The following is a 19,981-nucleotide window of genomic DNA, read 5'->3' on the forward strand; positions in this document are numbered from 1 at the left end:
TCTGTAGCAGAGAGACAGTAATACAACAGCATGGATATTTTTACCCTGTCACAATGCAGAGTAAAACAATTTGTCCAAGTCAGCTTCAGTGGTGATTTAAGCTGACCTACCTTGGCGTACACTGAAACAGGGTAGGAGGAGCGATCACGTGGTGAAGTTAATGCCTCTGAGCTGTAATGGTGGGGACCTAGACGATGGGTTGTATTATATGAGCTACAGGGGTAGGAGGCTCTCAGTGTTCAGCTGAATTTTCAAGAAAATAGAAATAGACACATTAACACACTGGAAGGATGTTACAACTGTCTGAACTCCTCCATTAGATGTATTTGAAGCTTAACAAGTGCTGAAGGATACAGTACATCTACCTACCTCTCACTGTACGCAGTAATTTTATTGCCTCACATCTCTCCCTTGTCCCCCAAAGATCTACAGCAGACACCATCACGTGGCTGACGACAGCCCAACAATTTCTCGGTCACGGAGATATGTCAATCTCTGGGAATGCAGGTGCAGGATCTTCAACATGGCAACATCCAGCAGTCTAAAAACCCGTCCACAATTGCTGGACTCAGTGCAGGTATTACCTTGTCTCAGAGCAAGTGTGCAGGCTGATGTTGCTCTACTGTCTGTTATCTTTAGACACATTATGTGCCAGCCAGTTCACTTTGGTTTTCCAGCTCTCTCGCAGGGCTTCATTAAACTTCAGTCTGAAGTGCTTCAGTGCCTCCTCATCTGTTTTCCCAAGAGCCAGGGAATCCTGAAGGTGAGAGGCAAAAATCAGTGTACCCTCACTGAAAGTGCAACTGAACAATTAACTGCTTCACTACTAAAGTGTTTACTCGCTAAGAAATTACTCCACTGAAAGGAGGAGCACTGAGTAGGAAATGAGTAGCCAGGTATTGTTTTAAATAAGTTATGCACAAGGTTTTTTCATTCTGATAAATACATGCATCCTACTCCTATGTGGGGGAACAGTGGGGTTCTTAGTGCTCTTGTACAAAGCTACTGTCCTTCAGCTGGCCAGGGCTGTTGTTTAAGAGACAAGCTGGGAACAGGAGATGATACACAACCAGAGAGCTCTGCCTCCTTCCCTGCAAGCTGGTCCTACAAGGTACCTACTGCCTTTGTGCCAAAGAATCTGAAGTTACTTCCTGAGCAAGAGTATCTGGCATTTCTGATGTCCTGCACATGAACGATGGACGTCTACTCATGATTTTTGGAACTCATTTGCTTCAAAGAATATGCCCTCACATGCTGAACTCCTCCTCACTGAGCTACAAGATCAGGTATTCAGTTTTAGCCCTATCTGGGCTCTGCTTCTCTTACCTTTAGATACTGAATGTCTTTAGAGCAGCTGAGTTCTGGCAGGCCAGCAGCTTTCATCAGTGCAAACAAGTGCAGGAAGAGAAGACCGTGGCGCCTCAGAATCATGTAGGCTTTTTCACAATAACCCCTGAATCTGTTGAGAAAGGAAGATGAGGCAAAGGAATGAAGGATGCAAGCTGTACCATTTTATAAAGCAGGACCAGGTATGAGTCTGAACTCTGCTGTCTGCATTGATGATTAACAAGCTCTTTCACCTGCTCTAACAGGTAGATAATAATTTATTTGCTTTCATGTGTACACACAGCTATCAGCTACATATCATTGGCAGAAATAACTTCTGAAAATTCAGAGCTTAAAAAGCTTAAGTCAAGTTTAACTGCTCACACTTACCTTTCAAACTTCTCGTTGTTGTTGGTTTTTCCTTGCTGGATGACATGCACAAAGTCGTAGGTTAGGATGAAAGGAACGCGTTCTCTATTGATACCAAATTTAGTCTTGAAGTTCCCCAAAAAGTGACCAAAATCAATATGGAACAGCTGAAAATAAGGAAGAAAAAAATGGTTTTCAGAATAGTATCTATTTCAGTTGATCAGTGTTGAGTTCTCTTCACAGTTACTGTATTCAAAAGATACTGACTGCAGGATTTTGGAAGGGAGGAAAATGACCTCTCCTATGGCACTCCTTTGGGAAAAGAGGCATTAGTTACTTGCCAAGTTTTTCTCTGGTGTAATTAGATGTTGGATAGGACCGAAAAGGTACTTACCCCTCTTCAATACTTGGTATATCTGAAAAAATTTCAGGCTTTTGTAAAGCCTTAGTGTGCCACTGGTAGGAGCAGAAAGAGAACTACAATGGGCACCCTACCAGTGCAGGCTGCAGTCCCAGACAGTGGGTGGAAAGATGACGTCCTGTTTTGAGGTTACTACAAAATATTACTTGTGCAGGAAAGGCTTTTTTTTCTTTTTCTCCCTCTTTTTTTTTTTTTTTTTTTTTTTTGAATACCAAGCACAGTGAAATCGCTGCACCACCAGTGCAGTGATGGGAAGGAGGATCATGGGCAGAACCAGGCACACTATGGCAGTTTTGCACAGCTCCTATAAACCCTAAATACACACACCCAGGGCTGTAACACTGCAGGGCATCGGCTCCCCCACGTGGACACAGAACTGAGCAGCCTCTGCTCTGCACAAACAGTTTTGTAGCTATTTTTTTTGTAGTATTTTTTAATGGAGAGAAGAGGCAGCCCCGAGGTAAGGGCTGCTGCTAGCCACAGCCCAGGGAGGGAGGTTAGTGTCTTGTTAGCAAATGACACAGTGTCTCTGTCCCTGCTGTGACCCCAAAACAAAGGCAGTGCAAGGTTTCTTTGAGCACGACTGCTTGATTTAGGGGAATAAGACGCAGAAGAGGGGGATGTTACACAGGAACAGTGCGGGCAGTTGCGCATACCTGAGAGATAGGAGTCTCAAAACACCAGGAGCCCATTTCTCACTTTCAAATTCTAACTAACTAGCTGACTTCCCTGGACCTGCAGGAGACTTACCTTGCAGTGTCTAGCACAGGGTTGTTTCAGGCTTTGTAGAATTCACAATTAAACAAGAAAGATAGCTTAGACTTCCCCTTTACCTAAATATTACTGATGTAGTTTAGTACATGCCCTGTTACCAAAGGGATTTTATTTTGCCTAGTTTTGCCCTTTGTCTTCCAAACAGTGTATGAGAAGATATAAACTCTGGTAGCTAGTGTTGTGTAATAGAGAAGTAAAGGAATCAGTACAGGTATCAGTGTGAAATTAAAACCATGTACTGATCACTGGCATTCTTTTTTTTTTTTAAAAAACCCACCAAACATTTTTTCTAGGAGGAGGACTACAAATACATCACCTTGGGTACGTAACCAAGGATCTTACCTAGCAACTACAAGCGATTTGTGACTCTGCTGAAGCCAAGTAAGTCTTCAGACTGATGGCACAGTGCTTGAGTTTGCATCTGCAGAGAGTTTTAGGTCTGAGAGGTAGGAATTGCTCCACTGTAATTTCAAAGTGGGTATTAACAGCGGCAGCTGCTGGCAGTGATGCTTACAGAACTGTAATTCAAATTATAAAACTATATTTACCCTCTTAATGATAGAAGCTATTGAGAATATTTGTCCAGTCTGCCTCTCGGCCGGAAGGCGAGGTACAGTCCTTAGCAGTAGGATTGCACTGGGATGTATCTGTCCATTGCTAAGTAGCATTCACGCCCCTCTTGCAGTGCTTCACCAGCAGCAGTGTCCCCATACCTGTCCAGTCTCCCGGATCATGATGTTATCACTGTGCCGGTCACCTATCCCCAGCACGTACGTTGCCACGCAGTACCCAGCACAGGAGAGAGTGAACTCCTCTATAGCTTGTTCTAATGCGTCGCTAAAGAGGGTAAAAAAAAAGATTGAAAGAGAATTTTACATTGAACACCAGTACTTCACCACTGGAAAGTTGTTTTTATAGCGTCCCCCAAGCAAACCTGCAGGAGAAGATAAGGGAATCACATGGCTGAATGTCTGCAGTGCTCTCCACAGGCAGTGCTCCCATCCATGCTTTACAAAAACCAGCTGCAGTAACAACTCTGTGATTGGAGAGGTCTGGCTAAGGTTGTGTCTACAATCTTAACAAAAATGGTTTAGTCTCAACTAAATTAACTCATTTCTAGATCTTCACAGATCCAAAAGACAAAGTGGGCTCCTAGAATGGCACCTGTTGGTGCCCTGCTACCTTAGAGTAGCACTGATGTATTGCTGCTGTCTGGTTCTGTATCTAGTAAAACCCCAAGCTACACAGCTTTTGTGCTGCTTTTTTTCACCTCCTAGTTTTGGCGTTACTCCTTCTGCCCCTTTTCCAGCTGCCACCACACTGACTATCTATCTCTGGAGAAAGTAACAGGACTGATGGGAACACCAAGGTTTGGATCCAGCCTGTGGACAGCGCTACCTTAAGCTACCAAAGATCAAAAAAGCTTGCAAACAATAACCCAGATGCCTCTGTTTCTGTTCAAGACCCATAGAGATCCACCTGATGCCTTCTGGCGTGCCAGGCAGTGAAGCAGCCACAGATATTGTGGGACAGCTTGGAAATATGCATAACTGAAGGAAAAAATTGAGTAAAGCAGAAGAAATGTCTCCAGCTGGAAGCAGTAAAGCAGCACAGAGTAACAGGTAAGCCCACTTACCCTGGGTTCTTGGATTTTAGCCAGTTCAGCAGTGCATCCTTGTTGAAGGCTGCAGTGGCCACCATGTTGCTCTTGTTCAGCTGGATGTTGGCAATGGTGTCTGAATGCATGACTACTTCTATCAGTCCAGTCTTGTCTCCTGTGGAGAGGCAGCCATAAGGGGTCATCCTGCAGAGATGAAAGAAACCCTTCCACTGAAATCTTGCCCAGAAGTGGGTTGTGTTGACTTTTAAGCTTTCCCTTGTCTGCCATATCTACTCCGTATCTATTCTGCGTTTCTACTCCTCAGTACCACAAAACCTGACTAGCTGCTCACAGAATACCAGACAGACCTGTCAGGGACAAAACAGGCTTGCAGCCAAAATGGCCTCAGCACACCTGATTTATCCTTGCAGTAGGACAACCATGTGCACATTACTCACCTCAGGTCCAGGCCCTCCTGCTTCCACAGGATGTCCATCAGCTGGATCATCTGCAGAGTCAGCATGTCCTGACGAAGATCTATAGAATCAGAGAATCGTTTTGGTTTAGTAAAGACCATCAGCACAGAGCAATGTTTATTAGTGCAGTAATAGTGTAAAGCCACCCTACTAGGCACCTTAACTCAGACACAATTACACTAATGGGGGTATACGCTACTCCGCTTTGCCACAGCTCTGCCCACAGTAGTCAAGGGAGCACTTTCGAAAACATCTGTCTGGTCACAAGAGTGAGCAGCAGCCACTCTAACCCTACAAAGCCTGGACTGCTGTAGCTCTTTCAGACTGCACATCAAATCTCTTTTTACCATGCGAGCATATCCAGCTACTACATGCTAAAATCTTAATGGAGAGGGCAGCAAGTAAAATAGAGAGGAGAGTTTACTGTATCTCCAGCTTACTGTCAAAAAACTCAGACACGTTGATGGTCCTCATTTACACAACATTTAATGGTCCATTATTTAGGCCCACTCACTACAATAAATACTTGAGACTATTATGCCTCTGACAACATACCCTTTAAAGACTTACCATCTCCATTTTTAAAAATAATACCCACTCCACCTCCACCTGTCTCTTCATTATTGAACACAATCCATAAAGGTTTCATTTTGGAGTCCATAAATGTGCACTGATCCACACTAGAGGAAACAAAAATATTACTATCAGAGTTTCCATCTATTAAAAAAGCAGCCATCTAAGCTGCAAATTCAACAGCATCTACAAATGCTAACGGACTGGTGACTTCCATGAGAAAAGAGGACCCTGGGGTAACCAGCAGCCTGGCTCTACTGAACACAGGCTGAACAAAGCCTGTGGCACAAATTAAGAGCTGCAGCTATCTTCCTTACCAGACTTCAGCGAGGATAATGTTGGGGTTCAGAGGGGACTGGAGGTGGGAAAGTGCTTCAAGGTAAGTTTCCTGCTTCATGCACACATGCATCATCTCCTTGGTTTGAGGCTTGGTGGCCTTCTGAGAACTCGCTTTAACAAAGTCATTCAGAGCTTTCATCTTGTTGAGTGCTTCTCCCTGAAAAAAAAGGGAGGGATGAAACAGGGTTAACAAATAGGAAATTCCTGGAGAAAATTTAAAAACTATTAAAATCTACTGGGAAGTGTAAACCTTGGTTGTACCTCTTACCTTCTCTTCAACCTGTGGCAATGTCACACACTGTGATCAGCTCCTACTAAATGGGAACTCATTCAACTCATCTAATAACAGCAGTTGTCTGCCTTTGAACATTTCAAACCATTCCAGACACACTGTGTAGTTTGGGATGTGTGTGGGTGAGTAAGAGATGAGCAAAGTCACACATGATGGGGAACTCCAGGCTCTTAACAGGATATGCCAAAACCAATATAGCAGTTAAAAGGCTTTTTTTTGTATTACTGATAACATTAAGTTGCAAAAGCCAACAGCTGAGAAGCAGCTCCAAGCAAGAGGGAAGTCAGTCATGGCTAAAAGCAATTTTTACCTGTTTCATCAAAACTTTCATATGGTGGGTGCTGCCTCTGCAGTAAGCTTCCAGGATCAGGCCAAACCTCAAGGCAACTGCAGGAACATGCATTTCTGACCTAGGGGAAGAAGGGAGGTTAAAGCAATTCTGACTCACTGCAGCGAGTGACTAATTCTCCCATTCACACCAGCACAAGGAGAGGAGGGTGCAGAATATTAGCTGCTGTTTAGATTCTTTCTATGTACTGGGGAGGGGAAAAATTAACCCACCCTAGAACGTGATGTAGAAAAACCACTGCTTGAAGTGATGAGAGATCTTTCTGGATGATTAAACTGCTAACCACTCCTTTGCGAACATTACTTAAGGAGCAAGGACAGTTCAGAGTCTCTGGCTCAGAACTGGCAGGTGGCCATGCATGGCCAAAGTAAATTTCACCTCACAGGCATGTGTATATAAATGCATTCTGAAAACAACCTAATCCAAACACCACCACCACCACAACAAAAGAAAAAAATAACAAATAAACAAACAAATAAAACAACAAATAAACTTCTGGAATAATCCTTATTCAGTGTCCCAAGTAATAAACAGCAGTTCCTGGGTTTTGGTAATCACAGCAAGGAAATCCCACCAATGCTTTGATGAAAGACACTCGTTAAAGGACAGCCAGTAGCCTTTAAATAAATACCCTGGCATCGATACATACAGACACGCTTGCTGTCTCACTTCACAGAGCCGTGACAAAACCAGTAAATGCTGGTTTCACTCGATAACTGAGAAAAAGCCTAAAAATATTTGCTCTGTACCTCAGATGCCAGAAGAGGAAGTGGCCGATCTTGCGGTTGGATAATGCCCTGTCCAGCAGGAACTTGGTTAATTCACAGTCTAAGTAGGATTCATACTTTAGCACCTGGACAAGCTGTAGCAGATATTGGAACAATTCATGATCTCTGGGGACAGAAAGGAAAAATAAGACCACCTTATCTTTACTGCAACAAGTGTACTTGCAAAAACTGTAACGATAAGACTGTCAGCCTTGTTCACAGTCCCCCTCAGCAGCCCTGAACATAAATAGAAAGGGGCTCCACACATCCCTTCTGGTGAACACTTACGTCAGCTTCTTTAATGAGTTGATGGCAAAGGAACCAACATAACGGTCGGGAAAGCTAAAATCCAGCAGTTCCAAGGCATTCAGGACAGGCAATTCTGGCCAGGTCTGAAGCAGGGAAATCATCTGTAAGGGAAAAAAAGAAATAGAAAAAGAACAAGGTTTTTATGACAATGGATAAAAAAAAAACCCAACCTAAAATTCTACTGATGGAAGAGCAGCTCCTTTGTGGAGGGGTAAAACCACGATATTAATCACTATTTATAGATGCCTCAGAGCAAGTTTGCAGACACCAGCTCAAAAACCATCAGTCTACACCCTCCAGGAAGGCTGACAGGGGGAGCCATCCAAGCCCAGGGCAGGGTTACATTTGCTGTAACACCATTAGTGGAATGAGCTCTCTGGGAAAAGCTCTTTTCTGCAGCATAATAATGTAGACTAGAAAAGGACCTTTCGAAGATCCTGTCAAAGCTCTTGAAGTAAGGAGGGATTGAGCAGCACAGAGACCATCCCTAACTGATGTCTGATGTTCTCAGTGGAAGAGATTCACTGACCCCCTGAGGTAGCTTGTGCTGGTCTCTCACTATCAGTTAAGAATATCCAATCCAGATCCTATTTCTGCTGTGAATTAAACAGATCTTGTCTTGATCTATTCCCTTGTTTCTAGAGGGAATAGGCAAGACCTTGTTGGTCAGTAATGAGTCTGGGACAGCGCACAAAGCCAAACGGAGCCCAGAAGAGCTGAACCTCAACTCAGCTGGGTACCACCCAGCATACATTCGCAGTGACTGGCTGAGAACAGAACATCTTCCTCAGCCTCACTGACACAAAACCTACTTGCACAGGGGCGTTGCCAGACGTCACCTGCTAATCTGGCCTCCCAAACACAACACAGGAATGTAGACACTGAAACATGGATCAAAAAGGGAGCCTTGGCTGCCAACCCCAGCATCCTCACCTGGGCAACATCGTCATGCTTGTTCCATTTGGTGATGATAAGGAGCTTTGCCAAAGCTTGTGGGTATTGGTCACGGATATCGTACCTCATCTTCCACACCAGGTCTTTCTCATGCTCATATAGTTCAGTGTGGCTCCTCCGCTCCAGTATCTCCTTCAGTTGCAGCTTCTGCAGATGGGAATCACAGGAAAGAGCATACACAGGGCTCAGTCTCAACCCAGAGGACCTGCTCAGCCCAGAGAGACCCTGTAGGACTGGGGAATGACCCAGGTTGGTGAAAAAAGCTGGTTGGGGCTAAGGGGGAAACATATAACTTGATCTATGAAACCAGGCTTGCACATAGCTGAAAAACTGACGCCAGAAGACTCACCTCCTCAGGATCTTCTGGTGCAGCGCGGGGTTGTTCTCCGTTCCTCCCCAACTCCAGCAGCTGGGACACAAATAAAGAGTTTGAGAAAGGCTCCTCATTTCCTCTGTACTTCTAGCTCACCATCACTTCAGGCATTTATGCTGCGTTAGAGATCAGTCACTTGCCACCTCTGGAGAATAGAATCACACCTCTCGCAGCTCAAGTGTCGGTAAGTTACTCAGCAGGACCCCTCTGCTCAGAGGTGTAACCTAACTGGCCATAGAGCCCCTTCCCTGGTAGTAACAAGAATGAAGGGATGAGTCCTTCCCCCAGAAAGGGCACATCTGCACACTCGTAGTTTGTGAACAGGGGCTCTGGGTCCCTGAGCTCCAGGCTAACATGAGCCATTCCAGATCCTGAGCGCTGGTGTGTGTTTGCCAAGCAGGCAGCGCTGCCCAAGCCACCCTTCGCACCGGCACAATCCATTAAAGCTTCTGAGCCAGAACATGCACCATGGAGGAGCATGTGTGTATGTCCCTGGCAGAGCACATCTCCTTTCTTTCCTGTAACAGGCACATTTCGTCTTCCATTTTAAGTGCCCAGTTGCAGTGACAGATGGAAAATCCCCACACCACACGGCATGTTATCACCCTGTGCTGAAAGGGAAGGAGCTGTCTACTCACACTCATTTCCCCTTTTATTCCTCTTCCTTCCTATAAAGCCTAACGCTGCTGCAGTTTAAAGGCAGCTCAGTTAAACCCATTTTTTTAAACAAATGCTCATGCGTAAGAGCAGCTTTACCTCAGTAATTCACAGCTTGGAAAAGTATTCACTCAAAGGTCCGCTAATTAAGAGAAGTCATCAAATTTTCAATAAACAATATCTAGTCATCAAGTTTCCTTGTACTCGGTCCCTGTCAACAGCTACCCAAGAGACAGTGACACTGTATGCTCCTGCACCAGCAAAGCTAGGGAATTTCTGTGCCTCCCAAAAAAAAATGTCCATGTCTCCTACCTGCTCAAATGACGGGTAATACACAGGGTGTGATGCAACGCTGGGGAAGCAGATGACCAAGGCTGCTGCACTTTCTGTGTTGGGGTTGCATTGTACTGTGCCCATGGGGTTCAGAAGTTCCCCTTTCTCATCTGAAAAGCAAAGTACAAGAACCCATGAACCCAAATCTTCTGATGGTTTGGTCCAGAAGGCAGAGCACAGACTGTTTCCAGCTCTGCGCTGGACACTGCCTGGCCCTGAGCAGCTCACTTCATTTTCCTGACCTCTCACAAGTGAACTATACATGACATCTTTAGGACAGCAGCTACCTCTTATGTCATACGTGCAATGCCAAGCAAAACAAGCCCTTCATCTTGGCAGGGCTCTAGATGCCATCACAATATAGAGCAGTAATCATACTGGGTCTGCTAGTCTGAACCATTATGGCCCCTCCTACAGCCCAGCGGAGACCAATGCGGAGTGCAGGGCATCTCCTGCCATTGGGGTGGAGACTAAAGACACAAACCAACACAGTAGCTCTATCTCCTGACGTACCTGGAAAGGAGGACCACATGGGCAAGCAGCACTCCCCTGTTTTCAGCTGGTCCTTATAGTCAAAGAGCATGACATTCACCCAGGCGATCGGGCAGTCCTGCGAAGCAAAGCAAGCAGCTCATTTGGGTGCTGTAACTGCAAAAGCTGGATGAAGGTAAGAGAAGACCTAACAAGAAAGTGAGATATCTCCATGCAAAGCAAACCCCTCAGAATAGCCAGGAATAAGAAGTTATATAGTCTTGATCTTTTCCAAGTCTGCAAATTGCTACACAGACTGCTACAGGCAGGTAACTCCCCATTCAAGGGTATGTAGGCACCCCCTCACCAAAGAGTTGCTGTAAAGAACACACCACCCAGGCAGCCAGGCCTGTCTGCTTACCTCTTAAGTTCTCCTAAAATCAGAGTACAAGATGGCATCAAATTCAGATACTTGCCAAAACCTGGGGTCTTTTGTGTAATGCTGAATGGCACCAAACACTCCCCACAAACACACCTAAAACTTCATCACCCAATATTTTGCAGAGCTGAAGAATCTCTAAGTTTCCAGTAAGGCCTTGCAACTCTACACTTGACATTTGAAGGCGCTACAACATATATACTTATATATATATAATTAAGAACCTTAATTTTGAAACAGGGAACACAGAGTCAGCATGACTTCAGAAAACTAGGCAAAGAATGCTGGATATATCCGATAATGGGAAGAAAAGGCATGGCTCCTTTGTACAATAATAAACACTATAGAAATCAAAATTCACACTGCCAATCCCCCCTCTCACATCCCTCAAAATATAACCCACAAGCCCAACCCAGTCACACAAGCCAGCATCATTTTGGAGGTGGGAGACTCCACCAAGTAAAGTGACTGGGACGCGGCCAAGAAAGAGAACCCATCTCCCTGCTCTAACCCAGCTCCCCGCCACCAGAGCACACAGACATATTCCACAAGTGACCTAAGATTTCCTGCAGCCAGGTTCCCCAAATGGAACAATTTACTTCACATAACAGTTTCAGCAATGCCAGCATTTCACTCACCCGCTCAGAAAACACCAAGGCTTAGGCATACGCTAGCACAGAAACTGACTTGCAAAGAGGTTGTGAAGCAAAATTCTAGTGAGACGCACCCACAAACAGCGTAATATTCAAAGGGAACCACAGTGAGACATCTTGTTCCACTGAGACATTACAGAGAAGGTATCAGGCTTACCCTGAAGATACACCAAAGGACTTGGGGGAGGTAGCAAAGTCAGCATTTTCCCCTAATGCAACAAAACGAAACGCTTCCAAGTGGCCTCTCACAAACCTTTGAGCTGATTTGATTAGACCAAGTATCTTCAGTAAAACCCCATTTGAGACATCAGCTTCTAGCTCATAGGCAAAAGCCAAACAAAACACCACCACCAGCAATAACCTTTGCTAACAGAGTAAGTGACATCAAACCGCAGCGCAGAGCCTGCCAAAACACAAGGCAAGGTTTTTGGTGGATAAGGTCCAGCAAAGCAACGATTCAGCATTGTAAGGACAGAAATATCTCCTGCATGACTTACAGAAACACTGAAAGCCAGCCCTCTGGGTGACATTACCCCTCTGACTCACCCCAGTCAGTCTCAAGCATGCCTGTTTTTGTGGTAGTAAATTATTTAGTCCCACCTATCTGCTCTGGACAGTCTGCACAAACAACATTCACATAATTCACCTCTGAGTACCGTAAGCAAAGCAAGCAAAAAGATTATTAATCAAAAACAACAATCAGGGTGCACTCTGACTGTCACCTCCTCTTACCAATCATTTTAAATGAGATCTGGGCACCTTACTCAGAGCTGCAGCTGACCACTGGGAAAAATCCATTTCTGCAGAGCTCAACTCCAGCAAATATTGTGATTTTATATTAAGAGCTCACCAGAATGCATCCACCTTTCCCCAATACCAGAACACACATGAAAAAGATTCTCTTAAGTCAGCTAATCAGGCTGGTTTTGTTTTGTCAATCAGAACTCCTTATGACTGCTTCAAAACTGAAAATTTTTCCAGTGTGACCACAAAAATGCAGCCGGTGGATGAATCAGATACTCTGTTCAACAAAAGCCTCCAGCAGGAGTTGGAGTTCTGCTTTTATTAAACAAAAACACAACAATAAAAAGGTTGATTCTGGTCCTGGCCTCAAAATATTTCCAGTCTGAAGTCTCCAAGCCAGAAACTAGTTCACAAAAGCAACACTCACGTGTTGCCTGTTGCTCCCCAGACATTAATGCACCGTAACCCTGAGAACCTTTTTGCTGTCAACACAACAAAGCTCAGTGACTCTCCCAGCACTGAAGAGGAGCTAGCAGAACTGAGACTAACATCTTCTGTGGTCACATTTATCAGTCCCTCATTTCTCTGCACTCTAGTAAAGATGGCACAACTAATCCTGTGTTTAAAGCATTGTAACAGGGTTTTTATGGCTGCAGAAACAATAATTTGCAGAGGAATAAACGCATTTGTTGCTCACAAAGAAAACTCTTCATGTGCAAAGAGCTAGAGGCATCATGCTTAAGTTATAACACTGGGAAACCAGCAATTCAATTACAGACCACACTTAGATCTACTGTTAGTGACTGGATTATTAATGGACTAGAAGTTTTGGAATAAAGGGGAGGAAAGTGAGAAATACCGCTACATCTCTGATTCAGAAGCTCGAAACAAGAGCTTCCAAAGTGATTTAACAGTAACCTTGAAGATCCTCCACTTTCATTTTACCTCACCTAAAGCTCTGCTGTAACCCCTGTTTACATTCCCCATTTTCTTCCCCCTTCTTAGCCGTTACTTTGCTCCACGAGGGATTTGCATGACAGACCCCACCAGAAAGGAGATGCAACACCGAAGATGGTTTAACCACAACTACAAAACAAGGAAGTTGCGGAACAGCAAAACAGAGACACCAACACAAATGATTCCTCTTTATGTGCATTCAGATGCTGGGTATGTTTCTTAATAGTCTTTCTGAACAAGAAATTACATTTAAACAACCTTTCCTACAGGCAGCCACTCCTCAGTTTCCTATTCTTGTTGAAGAAGTCACTGGCCATCTCTCTGTAAGCTCTTTTATTAATAAAGTCTTCTGAAAGCAAAGGGCATTTGGTTCAGGACAGTGTCCTGAGTCCTCCAGCACTGGCAAGCCCTGCTCAGTCCCACACTGGCTGTACTTACAGCTTTCTTGGACTTCTTCTTGGTGGAACGTGCCTTCTTTGCCTTCTCGATGACAGCATAGAGGGCAAAGCAGAGCCGCGCCATACGGGGAAGATCACAGATGTTGATATCAAAATCCAGTCTCTGCTTCCACACTGGCTCTGAGCAGACATTCACTTCAGAGCTTGACACCATCTTGCAGAGCATCTCATTGCCATGAAAGAGCCCTGCTTGCACCACCAGCTGAGGGAACGAGAAATAAGAGAATATCATGAATCCAGAGGGACTTGACCTGTCTGCTTAAGCACATGATTAGAAGAGGAATGGGACAGGGCATCCACTCCCCTGGACAGGATGCCTTACTCCTGTCTCTTTCCCGATTCATTGACACATTAAGTTCCTTAATCTTCATACCACTGTCAACTAATATCACCACAGGGCAGCAGCTCTGTTTGCTACTCAGAAACTTCTGCAGGAGAGTGTTTCTAACAACACATGGCTCTATTGCTGGGCTGCTGGCTAGCAGGTTCCCTTCCCCTTCCTGTTGTGCTGCGGTTTAGAAACTGCCCAAAGGCTGAATGAAGCATAACAGAGGATCACGTGTCAGCCCTGCTTTCCTCACCACACAGACAAGACAGATGCAACTGGGAAAGCCAAAACACAAAACCAAAACCCGAGACTGAGTCAGTACCTACCTTCATTCTCTCATCTGCATTGACCTTGCTGCCTTGCACCAGCTCAATGTAGAAAGGATGCTCTAAGGACCAGAGAGAACCATAGTTTGGCTAGAAAGAGAAGAGGCGTCCGATCAGAAAGAGACACAACAAAGACCTCTCAAGCCAGTGCCAGACCTCATCTCTCATCACGTGCTTTTTGCTCCAACAGAAAAGCTCACTGCATTGCAGGTGGGCAGCACGAAGTCTGTGACAGCCAGGGAAGTTGTGGAGGGAGCTGGAAGGCTGACTGGAAATTCCCAGCTCTTAGACCCTAGCTAGGAACCTGTCCTGAGAGAGGCAGGGAGAACCAGCTGCTGTTCCCAGGCAAGATCAGCATCTCCAGGAGTTGAGGGTGACCCCACTGTGTCACTGCCCCCTTTTACCTTTTTCTTTGGGAGCGGGGGAGGCTTGGCAATCATCTTCGGGGGGCTGGCAATGCAGTTGGTCTGCTCATCCCTCATAGCAATGATAGTGGAGGAGTGTACCATGGTCAGGTGGGGCGTCTGGCCTCGGTGCAGGCAGCTGCGAATATACTGCAAAGAGAGGACAGAGTCAGCGAGGATGAAACAGCCAGGCAGGCAAGAGCAGTCAAGCAAATCAGAACTGGCTGAAGTAGGAACAGGTGGAAGGAGTAAGGAAAGGACACAGCAATGATTAAAAATAAGTTTTAATTTATCTCCTCTAGCTTTATAAACCTGCAACTCACTGGACTCATGTTGCCAGAACTGAGAAAATAAAGTGCCTTTTATAGCTGGCATTTCATTGACTGACTCAAATGGCTGCATAAAGGGAAAACACTGAGAAGGATTCAGCACTCCCAACAGCGGTTTGCCCTGCCAGGGGAACACAGGATACAGGGTTACTTGACCAACTTTCAGGAAGAGAAGCCCCAGCCCACCGTGCAGGCAAACAGACGTTTCCAGACCCATCATCTATAAATGCATTTACACAGCACTTGGTACCCAGGGACACGCTTAGATCACTAGCCCCCAAGACCATAAGGATCGGTTAGGTTGCTAGAAGTATCCCTTGCCCTAAGTAGCATCCAGGTCCTGCCACTGGTGTGTTGCATTCCTGTAAACTGCATTGCCTCCTTGATGGAGGATGACATGCCTCAGTCCACCCTCCCAGCCAGAAGGGGCCATATGGGAACAGACTGATTGATAAAGCAAGACAAAAGGCTCACCTGGAACTGGTACAGAGGGTAGTTTCCATAGAGATATTCACATTTCCCATTCACCTGCAGGGTGTAGTCCTCTGGGTTCTCCACTGTCTCATGGCGGAAGACAGTAGCCTGCTTCTTGATAGCATAGCTCATTAATGTGAAGGGGAACTCCTTCGGGGAGATCTGGAAAGTGAAGCTCTCCTGCAACCCAACAACACAGCATACACTGTCACATAGCAGCAAAGGGCTGAAACCAGTACAAGCAGCAGCTCAGCGGACAGGTAACAACATTCCATTGCTGGCGATAAAGAGAAGGATAGGAAGGCAGAATTACTCCCCCACACACATCAGCAAATAAGTAGGGATGTTTGCCAAACTGGGCAGGAGCATGTTTCAGCAGCGCAAGCGCAAGGCTGGAGATCAGGAACTTCAAGTCCAGTTTAAGTAGAATCACCAGTTCAAGTGGTTGCTAGTCATTAAAAATCTTCCCACTCTCATTTCACCAGCAAGGCAGAGGGTGGCTAGGGTCACCATGCTCCCACAAACTGCTCTGGAAAGCCCTTCTCCTGTGAGGGTGGCTCCTGCTTCATGCCCAGGCACAACATGCAAAAATCACACTAACCAAGGGTAGCAGGAAAGAACAGGGGCCCATGGGCAACACAGACCGACGCTTGCAAGCAGTGTACGCTGAGCATGAGCTGAGCAGACTCTTGGGCTTCAAAAGGAAAGGCATGTATTGGATTCTGTGCCCCTCTCCTACCCAAAATCAAAAAGCCTTACACCACCACATGTGCATGCAGCAACCTCAGCTACGAGCTAACCAGTACACCCAACGCATGTTCAGGAAGGGGAGCAGCTCCCTTGGTTGGAGGCTCAGAGTCTCCCTCCCAACCACTTCCACAGGCAAAGGAATCTGGAGAATGAAGATGAACACTGAACATACAGAAACACTGTCCACGCACACATTATTCTGTCTCCAAATGCCCAAAGGTTCCCAAAGGGAAAGCACAAACCAGTTAAACATTGTCACAGAAAAGTTTGTGCTTTACCCCGCCAGACTGAAACTTGACGTTGACAAAAATGTTCTTGGTGGTGGTTTGTAGAGGACCAGTCCCAAGGGCTTTGGCCATGGGCTCCAGCTGCAAGGGAAAGTTGTACTCCATCCAAGCTGCCCAGCTGAGCTGCTGCCGCTTTGCTGCTCTTTCCTCACAGAACTGGCACATTTTGGTGCGGAAATCATTCACCTCTGGATCCTGCACAGAGTCGAACTCATGCAAACCTAAGTGGAGAGACAGAAAGGCAAAATAAGCATCTGCACCCAATGGGAGAAATCAGCCTTTGATAATCAAGTGCCTGTGAAACAGTCTTCCTAAACACATGCATAATATTTGGCCAAAAGGAGAACAGTCAGCCAAGCTACTAATAATCGCTTATTTACCATGTACAATTGCACCGACTCAGTTACTACAGCCTTCTGCCAGCAGGAAAGATCACTCTTCTTGGGCCTGCGCACACACTGTTCCCTTACCAGATCCACCAGAGACCAAACTGCTAATTTCACCTCCTGCATAAGCAGGGCTCCATCGCTATTCCACACGTAGCAAGGCTGTCGAGGACAGAAGCATGTTTCACCTACAGCCAGCACCCTTGCCACACCTCCTGGCGCGACTGACGATGGGGGAACTGACCTTTTCCAATGAGCAGGCTGATTTGGGAGTTAATAACCTTCTTGACTCTGTCACCTTCTCGAGCCACGAGCCGCAGCACTGGCAGGAAGGGCTGGATGTCACAAAGCCGCCGCTGCTCGTCCTCCAGCTCCTGCTGTTCTGCTGTCTGGTTGATGCACGTGAAGACATAGGCCTCGGGATCACTGAGCATATGGTACAGCGGCTCATACTGAGCGTGCTTCCACACCACCTGGGCCGGACCAACAGCACGGTGAAACTACCGCTGCACTGCCAGAACCTCGTCATCCTCTTACTGTCACCCCACAACCTCCCTCTCCCAAGATACACCGTTTAGCGAAGGGAACGCACACCCAAACCTTCTCACAGTAAGTACCTGCTGACTGCTAACCTTGTGAAATAGAGGTATTACTCCCACTAGAAGTAAAATTGGGTCAAGTAACTTGCTCCCAGTAATATGAAATCTGTGACAAGAGCCGAGAACTTTTCTGAAGTCTTCTCAACACTATCCAGTTCCCAAAGATCCTTTGCTCCCACTTCCACATGACTGTTCATATTCCATTTCCTCCCTCTCATCCTAAGCACCCGCTATAGGAGACAAAACCCTGGAGCAGATGGGCCTCTGGTGTGACCCAGTGTGCCTACTGGCTGCAAAACACAGACCTGCAACTTAACAACTGGAACCAATCAGCTCTGCTTACGGGTTTTTTTGGTTGGTTTTGTGTTTGGGTTTTTTCTACCTGCAAATTGCAGCATGAGAAAACTTGGAATAATCTGGCACTGAGCTTCTGTCCCTTGTGACCTGTGACTCATCTAGGCCAGGTTGCTGCTGCAGAGAAAACCTTTTCCACTGTTTTCCTTCACTCTCCCCTAACCCCACTCCCTGCCCAGGGAAACAAGGAAGCAGCCACATTTCGTTCACACGTGGTTTCACTACAGCATTTTATTTCCTCAAACGAAGCACTAAGAAAAATCCTCTCTCCCATTACCGTTCCCAATTTTCAGTATTCAATTTCTGTGAGGCAAGAGAAGGCTGGGCTGGCATCCTGAGTACTCCGAGTCAGTCCAGCATCTGTATTTGACTATTTGGGGGCAACTTCTCTTACTTGCATACCCATACACAAGAGCTTTCATAATGAAAAACCCAGTGTGGGGACTGGTTGGGTCAGGTGAGCAGTAATTGAACACACAGTCCACAAGCCCTGCGTGGCCAACTCAGATCTGCCCTCACTCCATAGTTACTCTAATTCTCATCCCAAGGTTGGACAAGGACCCAGAGAATCGAGCCCGACACCGCTGGCACCCCCAGCAGCACCCTGTTGCTGGCAGTCTCAGGAGCTAGACGTGGGTTTAGTGGATTGCAGGGGCTGTCACAAGGAACTGCCTCAGAGCAACACAGAAGAACCTCAACTTGCGCTGAGTTAACACCCAACACGTTTCCCCAGGTGCTCCCCAAGAACAGACTCCTAGTTCTAAGAATTGCAGATAAGACTGTGGAACAAGGCCGTTACCTGCTTGATGGTGCCCAAGCTGGCATTGCAGGACACAGAGAGGTTTAAGTAGATGCCTGTGGGCAGCAGAAAGTCCACCTGGATGTTTTGGTTTTCCCCCTTGGACCAGAATTCCATAGGGCAGTAAATGCCTGGGGGCATCCTGCTCACTTCTTAGCTACCACCTGCAAGAAAAGGGGAAAAAGTCTGTTGCTGTTGACTATATAATATCTCCTCAGATGTGTGTCGGGCTCTGTAGAAAGTTAATGTGCAAAAAGACCCAAAGAAAGGAAGGTTAGTATATCCCCATAGCTCAGGAAAACATGCACCTGAGTCAAATTTCCAGTCCAGTGCCTTTAAGCCACAGAGGCATTCTTGCTATAGAATTTGCTTCTATTTCAATGTAACCCTTTCTTAATTTCTTCTAGACTGGGATTAACCTACATCTTTATTTGACAAAGAAATTAAATAATTATCTTCACTTGAGAACGAAGGCACTTGTCCCGATAGTGCATCTACAACCAAGCAGCCAACAGAAACAAGGAGTCCCTACCCTCGGCTTTGCAAGGCAATCCTCAGGCCACATGCTCCAAGCTCCACGTTGTTTTTCCTGAGCTCAGTTCCAGTCTGCAAGAGGGAGAAAAAGGTATTGCTGGTTGCATGCATTTTTATACACACAAACAAGTAATACTCCACTGTATATCCCCCCTCAATAAGTACAGCAAAAAAGAAATCTAAGGCTAAAGCGATCAAAACAGGTTTGTTAATTCCATCTGCATCCTTTCACTTGGCAGGGCTCTACAATTTATTCTCAGAGCATCCAAAGAACACGAACAGAAGAAAAAGAATTTGAACGCTCTCAGGTATAAACTGTTGTTTTCAAACACATGATAAGTGCACGCATGAACAGCTCAAACAGAAGGCATTCAGCAGAAGCCTGTCGTATGGTTTCTCTCTCAAAGACATGTAATACCAAAGGCAGAAAAGCGGCTCTAACTCCCTTCAAGCACCTCAGCAGAGAAACCAGCTCACCTAAATTCCCTCTCACTTACCAGAGAGTTTTTCCACCAGGTCAGCAGAGAAACACGCCAGCAGTACAGCCTGGAGGGTGCTCACATAGCCATGGCTCATAGCTGCTGTGGAAACCAAGGCTTCAGCCTCCTGCCAGCCTGACTCTGCTGGTTCTAAATTCAGCCCTGCACGTGCCCGGAGCAATTCTAAGTGTCACTTATCCTCAGCATATGAAACGAGTACAGAAGTTGCTCATTCACAACTTAAAACACAGCTTTGCAGCTGTCAGACAGTGTACAAACTTAGAAAGAAACTGAGCAA

General features: G+C 45.9%; 1 protein-coding gene across 3 annotated transcripts; it reads right to left on the minus strand.

Annotated features, from left to right (window-relative positions):
- Positions 1-8: 8 nt before the first annotated feature.
- On the minus strand, positions 9-18,811 carry PIK3CD (phosphatidylinositol-4,5-bisphosphate 3-kinase catalytic subunit delta). 3 transcript variants are annotated; one of them, XM_068414697.1, is made up of 22 exons: positions 18,671-18,811; positions 17,163-17,391; positions 16,524-16,753; positions 15,496-15,675; positions 14,693-14,755; positions 14,289-14,378; positions 13,615-13,836; positions 10,426-10,522; positions 9,892-10,022; positions 8,899-8,958; positions 8,529-8,693; positions 7,575-7,696; positions 7,269-7,412; positions 6,481-6,580; positions 5,857-6,035; positions 5,537-5,646; positions 4,949-5,027; positions 4,527-4,694; positions 3,604-3,727; positions 1,717-1,862; positions 1,327-1,459; positions 9-757 (listed from the first exon to the last, which is right to left on the minus strand). In XM_068414697.1, exons 1-22 carry the CDS (start codon positions 18,809-18,811, stop codon positions 620-622), a joined length of 3,051 nt encoding a protein of 1,016 aa, XP_068270798.1. In that variant the 3' UTR covers positions 9-619. The 3 variants fall into 3 exon arrangements, with proteins under 3 accessions (XP_068270798.1, XP_068270797.1, XP_068270795.1); XM_068414696.1 differs by having other exon boundaries at positions 14,693-14,842; XM_068414694.1 differs by having other exon boundaries at positions 8,529-8,696; positions 14,693-14,842.
- Between the last annotated feature and the right edge of the window lie 1,170 nt (positions 18,812-19,981).

The sequence above is a fragment of the Nyctibius grandis genome, chromosome 17 (assembly GCF_013368605.1).
Source record: "Nyctibius grandis isolate bNycGra1 chromosome 17, bNycGra1.pri, whole genome shotgun sequence".
NCBI classification, from domain to species: Eukaryota; Metazoa; Chordata; class Aves; order Nyctibiiformes; family Nyctibiidae; genus Nyctibius; species Nyctibius grandis.

Excerpts from the sequence above, each read along its gene's own strand:
- PIK3CD (XM_068414694.1), bottom strand. The coding sequence starts at position 18,811 with ATGCCCCCAGGCATTTACTGCCCTATGGAATTCTGGTCCAAGGGGGAA. Across the intron at positions 17,392-18,670 it reads GCTTGGGCACCATCAAGCAG|GTGGTGTGGAAGCACGCTCA; the intron begins GTAACGGCCTTG and ends GGTCCGGCCCAG. Across the intron at positions 14,379-14,692 it reads CCCCGCTCCCAAAGAAAAAG|CCAAACTATGGTTCTCTCTG; the intron begins GTAAAAGGGGGC and ends TTCTCTTTCTAG.